At 28.8% G+C, this 9,293-nt stretch overlaps 2 protein-coding genes across 5 annotated transcripts in view; one reads left to right on the plus strand and one right to left on the minus strand.

Moving 5' to 3' along the window:
• The first annotated feature begins 99 nt into the window (after positions 1-99).
• Positions 100-3,622, plus strand: LOC108764047 (desumoylating isopeptidase 2). 2 transcript variants are annotated; one of them, XM_018512055.1, is made up of 7 exons: positions 100-510; positions 580-780; positions 1,369-1,548; positions 1,747-1,819; positions 1,907-2,000; positions 2,085-2,226; positions 2,306-3,622. In XM_018512055.1, exons 3-7 carry the CDS (start codon positions 1,423-1,425, stop codon positions 2,480-2,482), a joined length of 612 nt encoding a protein of 203 aa, XP_018367557.1. In that variant the 5' UTR covers positions 100-510; positions 580-780; positions 1,369-1,422; the 3' UTR covers positions 2,483-3,622. The 2 variants fall into 2 exon arrangements, with proteins under 2 accessions (XP_018367557.1, XP_018367556.1); XM_018512054.1 differs by having other exon boundaries at positions 100-780.
• A 1,397-nt stretch (positions 3,623-5,019) lies between these two features.
• The window catches only part of LOC108764035 (lipase 3), a 21,985-nt gene continuing 17,711 nt past the window's right edge, over positions 5,020-9,293 (minus strand). For all 3 annotated transcript variants that reach the window (XM_018512033.1, XM_018512034.1, XM_018512035.1), the window contains 6 exons: positions 8,946-9,060; positions 7,913-8,156; positions 7,601-7,759; positions 7,164-7,248; positions 5,461-5,603; positions 5,020-5,215 (listed from right to left, as the gene is read on the minus strand). In XM_018512033.1, the coding sequence (XP_018367535.1) occupies positions 5,057-5,215; positions 5,461-5,603; positions 7,164-7,248; positions 7,601-7,759; positions 7,913-8,156; positions 8,946-9,060 (905 nt within the window). In that variant the 3' untranslated portion in view covers positions 5,020-5,056. The remainder of the gene's footprint in view (positions 5,216-5,460; positions 5,604-7,163; positions 7,249-7,600; positions 7,760-7,912; positions 8,157-8,945; positions 9,061-9,293) is intronic.

Here is a 9,293-nt window from a genome sequence, read left to right on the forward strand (position 1 = left end):
CTCTTACTTCTTACTCCGTGTATTGTAGACGGGCTTTAATACATACACGACGCAGACGCAATCCCCATGTCGCCAATCGCTAGTGTAAAGTATGGTATGGAAAATATAACTAGATGCTTATAAGCAGAGAGATTTGTAAGTATTTCGATAGATGACGCGGATTGACAAATACATGAACACATTCTTATGTTGAGATACAAGAGACCAAGCAAGAAGCAGCTGCGAGTAGTAACATTCATGTATCTCGGAGAAAAATTATCGCTGGAGAATCGTTTGCAAAATTTTTAACAGCGGTCTATATTGATCAATACTGATATTAATCTCATACTAGTACACAAATTACTTATCTATATAACAACCTTGCAAACTTGCTGTGCATTACTTCAAGGAATTTAATGGGATGTCAGTTAGTAAATAACATATCCCTTATTTACGTTAATCTTATTTGTGTTGAAACGTGGTTAAAGCAGATGGTCGCGCAAACGCAGTGATATCTGATTTTTTGTAAAGGTGGTTCTTTATTACTCGAAGAAATTTTCGAATTTTGAACATGAAGTGAATCAACTTTGTATGTTACAGTTGTAGAGATGACTGTAATGATACATCAGAATGATGTGCCATATTTAATATAAAGACAACTTGTTTGATATTAAAAAATCAAGAGAGAGACAGAGAGAATAACATCCAAACACGCAAATAGTAAAACATAGTCTTACAAGAATGGATGTATCTAGCAATTAAACACAAAGCATTGTGTTAGTGTCGAGTTTATGTTGTAAGGTATTATCATTTTGCTTGATATTTATCTATATATACCTGTCATTGTTAATGAAAACAACTCCAAATTGTCCAAAGAATTTGTTGGTAAAAAGTTAAAAGAGAGCTACTGTATATGTACATATATTATTATCCTTTATATTACTTTTGAGGCTTTCACAGATATTTTTGTCAGGAGTGCCAAAAGATTTGTGGGTTATGATCCATTGCTAATGCCATTATTGCATGAACCTTGCCATTTATTTCATCAGGATGAGAAGCACATTGATATTCAGTATCAGTGTGCTCCTTGTCCTGATGAAGTGAATGGCAAGGTTTACAAAACATTGACATTGATAATGAATCACGACATGGCGATAATCCTCATATCCTTAGTATTATTACACATTTGTAAAAATATTGTATGTAAATATAACATTTTCTCAACACATACAGAGAATGATCTAAGAATCAATTTTTTATAATTTTTATATAACTTATATTTTCATACTATTTACCTCCTTAAACCAATCGTCATATAGCAATTAATTTATATTTTTCTCTGTGAATATAGAGACTGTGGAAAAATAAAATTGTATATTTATTTGTTAGGTTTATTAAGACATTAATAGTCAACTTTAATCTGTGGATTAATACAAGTTTCCAATGATGTTTTCGTCTGGCCTTAACTGTAATCTCTCCTTTCCCAGTTGTTTGGGTTATCCACAAGATAGTGAGGAATTGATCCCAAAAATGGCACGTGAGCCAATCATTCTTAATGTTTATGATATGGTAAGTTACTGCTTTCAATGTATTATAAGTAAAATGAATATTATGAATCGCTTTGTCAAATGGTAATTTTTGATAAATTTATTTATTATTAATCAGTTTTCTACAAGAGCCAAATTATTCTACTTGTAAAAAGAATATATAATCAGACACTGTTTTTAGACATTTGATTTAATTTATTATATGTTTTGTTGTAAATAGTATTGGATAAATGAATATACTACACCCATTGGTCTCGGTGTATTTCACTCTGGAGTGGAAATATATGGAACAGGTATATGATATATTTAAGAAAAAGCAAGTATGTACAATTACGAAAAACCAAAAATTTGACAATATATTAGATATATTTCTGCTGTAGAATATGCATATGGTGGTCATGCTCAACCAAAAAGTGGCATTTTTGAAATTGCTCCAAGAGTGGCTGACGAACTAGGCGAACAGTTTAGATACAGGTAAAGTTTTTATATAAATATAAATCAAGCTTATATATTCTCTCAAGTACCATGAAAAATCAATGCGATTCTTTTATTTTATAGACAGTCTGTTCACATTGGATATACAGATTTTACGGAAGAAGATGTTTCAAGAATTATTACAGAATTAGGCAAAGATTTTAGAGGAGACCGTTATCATCTCATGAATAAAAACTGTAATCACTTCAGCAGTCAATTCACATTAGTACGTTGCTTTCTTTAATAATATTAATGAGCAAATCACACATAAAAAATACAATGGAACTTAATACAATGTATTTTAGATTCTATGTGGACAGGAGATACCTGGTTGGGTAAATCGTCTGGCTTATTTTAGTTCATGTGTACCATTTCTCCAACGTTGTTTGCCAAAGGAATGGTTAACGCCTGATGCTTTACAACATTCTCTAAGTCAAATTAGTCATCACGAAAGTACACCACCATCGGATACTTCATTGTAACATTTGGCTAACACTATTGAAATGCACGGTCTAAAATGCCGTAGAAGTTATACATTTTAGATAATTAAACATTGTGAAAAGAAATGTTAATTAGGACTGATTATATTGCCAAGATTTGAAAACTTGAGAAACCTGAGAAACTGAACCGTCAAGACAAGGTACAAATTTGATATTGTACACTTGAATGCGACTGCTGATAATTAGTACTGAAAAAATTGCCTTTGCTGCAGCATGTTGTTTCCTAAGATGGCGATCCACATGGGTTCGCATGTGTTCTTTGTTAAATAATACAGTCAAGATATGATAGTTACATAATGAATAGATAATTACGCATAAAAATTTAAACCATAATGAGCAGAAAACTCATTTGCCGACAAAAAAGAAACTTGTTATATTAGCAAGATGTGTATATTGAAATAATTTTTTTATAAAAATTCTTATTTCTTGTGCTTGTAAAACCGTAAAGCAGTATGTTTTAAGATATAATGCATGCACATAAGTCAGATAAATATATATTATATATAAGATATATTGTATGCGAATGATTTGAATATTTTATGATCTAATTATTAATTTCGATAATTAACTTAAACACGTACACGCACATACTCGTACTTACACAGAGATACGTAAATAAACTTCCGCGTAAGTCTTAATACAGTTGACACTATATATTATTTTTAATCAATTGAACTTTTCCGTATATAAATTTGATTTTATCTCTTGCACCTTCTGTTATGAGCTTTCTACAATAAGCCAATATTTAAACCTTAGCCCACAAACACAATAGATTAAACTTTAAGAAATTTATCATTCACAGTTGAATGTGAAAAGAATAATCGGCTATAATTGGTCAATTTCTTAAGGCTTAAGACTTACTACACCTATTGTGTTTGTGGCTTAGTATTTAAAGCTTAGGTAATGACTTATCATAGAGAGCCTATTATATTATCTCTTGGTTTATTGCTCTAGGGATCGATTGTACACACGTGGCATTTCTATATTCTACATATATGGATTAAATCATTGAATAACTAAAAATTGAAAAATAGATTAAAAATAGGGAAACTGCTCTTTTTCGATAGATTAAAAATATACAAACTCGAATATAATTAATTTATGAGATACATGAACAAATATCTTTAATGAAACTCTAAACAATGAATGTATATTTTTTGTCGAATAAACAAACTTTCTGATTTTAATTTATACAAAATATGTCGAAATAAATTAACTAACGAATAATGAAAAAGAGAAAAATTTTTTCTTAATTTAAAATGGACTTTTATTAATAAAAGTATAGAAATAAAAAAAAAGATATCAATAGTTTTTGAATTATTAAATCAAGTTTTGAAAGATCACAAATAGATAATAAATTAAATTTTAATTACCAGTTGATATCTTATTTTAATAGAATTTTAATTCGAGAAATTTAATTAAAAGATATGTAATATTGGTTGTAAAAATATGATGAATTGTATCCTTTGTATATATATTAAAGAAATAGTTATTTCAATTTTTTTCTACAAAATTGGATTTAGATGTACAAATTTAAATTATTTATTTTATAAATTTTCTAGACAAGGCATTTCTTTAGATGAACATATATGAATATCAATAATTTAACATGTAATTTTGATCAATTTAAATTTCTGGTCCAATTCTATCGAATTGTGGCATACATTCAAAGCAAAAAATTACATGTCGAATTACAATTCAACCTTCATTTATAATTCAATGCAGAGGTTATAGTGATAGATGAAGAAGCTTTAATGATATTTTGCGATGCAGATGGATAACTTTTCATATATCTTATGTGATGAAAATATCTCTTCTCTTTGCAAAAATACATCTTTATTTCATTTCTTATTTAACCACACATACACACATATTTATGATTAATTAGGATTGCTATAGTTAAAGAAAATAAAATTGACTCTTCTTTTTTTTCTTGGGATTTGTAGTATTCATTGAATAATGTAAACATATATTTATAATAATTAAGTAAAAATAAGTATTTGTAATAATGCATTTTTAATATACTCGTACATATAAACATGTCAGAATCAAATCGGAGCAACACCAATGCATTATATTCGAATAAATGTTTTCTTTATTCTTACTTGAAATAATCTCAAAATATAGAGATTATTATTCGCTTAATAAGCGTCAAAAGTAGCACTGATTTGTGATTTCAAACAACAAGACTAGGTAGCGATTCAAAATTGGGATATGCAAGGTATGCACCTTTAAAAATATGTACAATCTACATACCGTTTAATCATTTATGATTTAAATTAATATTAATTCAATGTTAAATGTATTTTTATTTTAATCTTATCACACAATAGTCAACAAAACAATAATTTTATATCAGTTGACAAATTTCATGCAAATTAAAAAAAATGTGTATACGCGCGCGCACATACACACACACACGCACACACACACACACACACATTTTTCTAGCAATTTTTTTCGTTTACCAGTATTTCAAATTATATAGAAGAGAAATTAGGATTTCTCTTCAACTTAATTTACATTCATTAATTAAATTCATTTTATGGATATACTTTAACTAGCATAAAATTTTTGTATTAATTCTAATATACGATCGTATAAAAGAGTTTTTCCGTTGATTGCCCATAGGTAATCTGCATGGTTAAAGAGTTCGTGTGGGACTTTTTCGATTAAAAAAACATTTGGTAAGCGTTTATTAAGTTCGAACACATTCTGAAAATCAAAAATGTAATAAAAGAACAGTATTAATAACGAGATAATTTAAACATATTAAGAACAGAAAATAAATTATCTATATAAATCAACTGTTTTCCTTTTTATTTATGTTCCTTTTATTTTGCATTCAATTAGATTCTTTATATTGTTCACAATTACGTGATGACCATTTCGTTATATACATATAAAAAATTTTGCCATTTTATGAATAAAAATTAAGCAATTAAAAACTAAATTTTTACCTGTTTTGCGGCAACCATATCATTTGCCGCGTAAAATAAAATCATCGGAGCAGTAATCTTTTCGAGATCATATCTTGGAGGTGTTTTCTGTTTATATCGTTTATAATTTTCAGCTGTTCCATAATCATAGCTTCGAAAATCATCTGTAACAATCGATATCATAAAATATAATCGTAAAAATATGTATCTGAATATGTATTCAAATCTTACATTTATAAAAAAAGGATTAAACGTATATGTATATATAGGGTGTTCCATTTTAAAAGATCCACTCAAATATCTCAGAAACGTTAAATTGAAAAGTGTTTCAGACAAAAGTTTTATGACTTCGAGGGAAACATAAGATAGTATTATAGGTTTGACCTCGAGTCACGTTGTGAAGGTCAGGGCAAGTCACTTTGAATTTTTTAAATGGAACCCTCGATTTTCCATTGCATATTATTCTTAGCTTATCTCGAGAGCTTTTCAAAAGAAAAATTAAAACTACTATTAATTAGATAAAACAAGTAACCAAACTCTCGAGAATGTCAAAAAACGAATAAGGACTAATGAGAGTTTTAGCACGGTTGTTAGTGCGAAAATAAAAATCGTTTATTGTCGAAAAATATATAGTATAATTAGTTATGCATAAACGTTTCGGCCTGCTTCCGGGCCATCATCAGTATGTCTGAACGTATATTGTAAAATTCTCTCTTCTTCATGGCGAGACGTCAGAGTGGCAACTCAATCTTCTTATTCAATTGGCAATGGTTGACAATTCCAGTGGCAATGAATAACAGATAAAAATCCACATAGCCATGAAAGACATGAACATCAAAAATCAATCAAAGTCGAAAGACAAAAGATCCGCAAATTATTCATATTTAGCGATGTAAATTCACTACAATCGTTCCGAATATTGTAACGGCCAACATTCAAAATGACTACTATTGTAATCATTTTATCAAAATGATTACTATTAATTGGGTCAACATATCAAAATGATTATTATTAATTGGGTTGGATACTTAGGTTTTATTCGAGAAGCACATTTTCTTAGCACCTTTTTTTACCTTTTTTAAAAAGGTATAATTTTTTGTACTGATTCTACTAATAATATACATAGTAGTCCACTCAAATCGAACATCTTGAATATTTCTTATTTTTGATGATATAAAAAATATTTTAAAGTTATTTAAAATTTATGCCAATATGTGCCAGAATAAAGTATAAAATATCTCGTAAATTATTGATTTTTCGATACTTTTACTTTAATATTTTTATACGCAGAATAACTAGAGGAATCATATTATGTAAAAGAAATCATATAATTTCATTAAAAGAAATAAAGTTGACCTTGAAATCTCTGAAACGCGCATCTGGATAAAAATTATTATAACCATATGATACATTCCTTCATATCGTGCAATTTTGGTTATACAAATTTTTCTTTGGACCTTAGATTCGAAGATATTTTAGGTGCTATAAATAGTTATTGGGACACCCTGTATATGTATATACAGGGTGAATCAGAATCATTGAACCAACTTTTTACCCTATGAGAAAATTATCGACTTCATACCTAATTGAATTATAACGTGTGCAGTCAATTATTTTCTCATAGGATAAAAAGCTGGTTCAACGACTCTGATTCACTCTGTATACTCTATTAATTTATATCGATGTACTGGGACTTTATACACGGATATTTCCGGATAACTCACTCATCTGAGCATTTTGGTAATAATGTTCAAGTGCATGCACAGAAGTACCAGCTGGCCAGTAGGAAAGTACATCTGGCAGAGTTGTCTATAACAGAAATAATTCATATGGATGAAAATGTCATAGAATAATTAATAAGAGGAAGAGGACAGGAGAAATGGATAGTATTTCTCATCTCTCTCTCTCTCTCACACCCACACAGCAAAAATTTCCGAAATACATCAGATAGATATCCTAAAGATATCACATATCCCAAATATATCTTTAAGATATCTCTAAGATGTATTTTTGATACATTTGCTGTGTGGACAGTATAAATTTATATAAATGTAAAAAGTTAGAAAATTTATATAATATAATAAAAAATATTTATACGCATACATTATATACATTATATTTGTTTTATGTTTGATGTTTATGTATATGTAATAAAACTTACAGTGTTGAGTTGTGTTGGATCACGACCAACGATAAAAAACAATATAGTAATGCAAATAAATTGAGTCATTGCATTTTCATTACACAATAATCTTGCTATTGTAACAGTCGTTAAAGATTGTGGTAAAATATTATATATTTCGCGTTCTCTTAGAACTTCCTGGAACATATAAAAGAAACATTCAAGAGTATTAGCTCATAATAGCTAACAATATTTGTGGCACATTAAGTAATAAAAGTAAATAATTATTTAATTTTCGACTGTATTTTAAACATTATTGCTTGCCATAAAATCACAGGTTTTGGCATTTACCTTCACTATTGGAAAACTGTTAAGAATTGTGCTAAATGTAGGTGTTATTTCCGTCCAAAAAGCAACTGGAGCCAGACAAATAGCCATTTTTATTTTTATATTGTATTCTGGTTTTGTTGACAAAAGACTAAATAATGAAGTAGTCCCCATCGAATGACCGATATAATATAAATCTTTTTGGTCTGTATAATTAAAAATGTAATTGAACATAGCCGGCAGATCTTTTGTTCCAACCTCGTGAAAGCTGAAAATAATAATTATGATAATATAATTTATAAAAAAAATATTTGCTTTTTCCTCTCCTCCTCTTTAAGAAATGCACACAATTAATTTACAGTGAAAAAGAAAGCGATAAAAAATTTTTAATCTTGATAAAAATCGGGTAAGAGAATATTTTGATAATGACCTTTATTTCGCTAAAATAAATACTTCCTGAGGTATTTTTAAAAAACCGCATTATTGAGCAGTTTTTTCAAACTGGAAAGTCCTAACCGCCAAGTCCACTGAACTCAGAACTTTTAGTATGTATATAATACGTCATTTCGAAGAACTTCCCGCAAACAAATCTTTTATGGCAATTTTGCCTCCAAAACGCAAAAAAATATTTAATTTTCCTAGGCTAAAATTTCTCGGCAATGATATTAATAGCGTTTTTCATTGGTAGAACTAATGCGCACTCAGTGCACTTTAAAGCCGTTGTACAAAAATCGACGTAAAGATATACGTTTAATAAAAATATATAAACGAGTTAAACCGTGAAATATTCGATACATTTTATTGTGCTATTTGATAAAATAAATTTTGGGCATTTTATCAATTGAGATATCTCACTTTTACATTTAGATTGGAATAGTGTACAACAGCTTTAATGTGCACTGAGTGTGCACCAGTTTTGCCAATGAAAAACGTTATAAGAGTACTTTACTCTTGCGCACAGCTCTTGGCGCTCGGCTTTTCTACTTTGACGGATTTTTAAAAAATATCCTTCAAATAATGTTTTTTCAAAATAATTTTTAATGTAATGCTTCGTCACCTATACTGCCAGAATTTGGGATCGTATATCGTCATATTTATGTGCGATCTACAATAAGAGTTTCCTCTCATATTTCCAAGCCATACATCATATCCTTGATCTGCCAATAAGAATGCTACAACATAAGATAAAAATAAAGATTCTTAATATTCTTTATAATATAATAATAAATTAATACACTATATATATAAGATGTGTTAAATTCAACAAAATATAAATGTGTATCGTAATTTTTCTAAAAATCAATTTTCTAAGCGTCAAAAATATCATTATAGGTAAATATGTAGATTAGGGGAGCCCCCCCCCAATGACCTTGACCTTGACATATGTTGTCAAGGTCATGACCCC

Source organism: Trachymyrmex cornetzi, unplaced genomic scaffold (assembly GCF_001594075.2).
Source record: "Trachymyrmex cornetzi isolate Tcor2-1 unplaced genomic scaffold, Tcor1.1 scaffold392, whole genome shotgun sequence".
NCBI classification, from domain to species: Eukaryota; Metazoa; Arthropoda; class Insecta; order Hymenoptera; family Formicidae; genus Trachymyrmex; species Trachymyrmex cornetzi.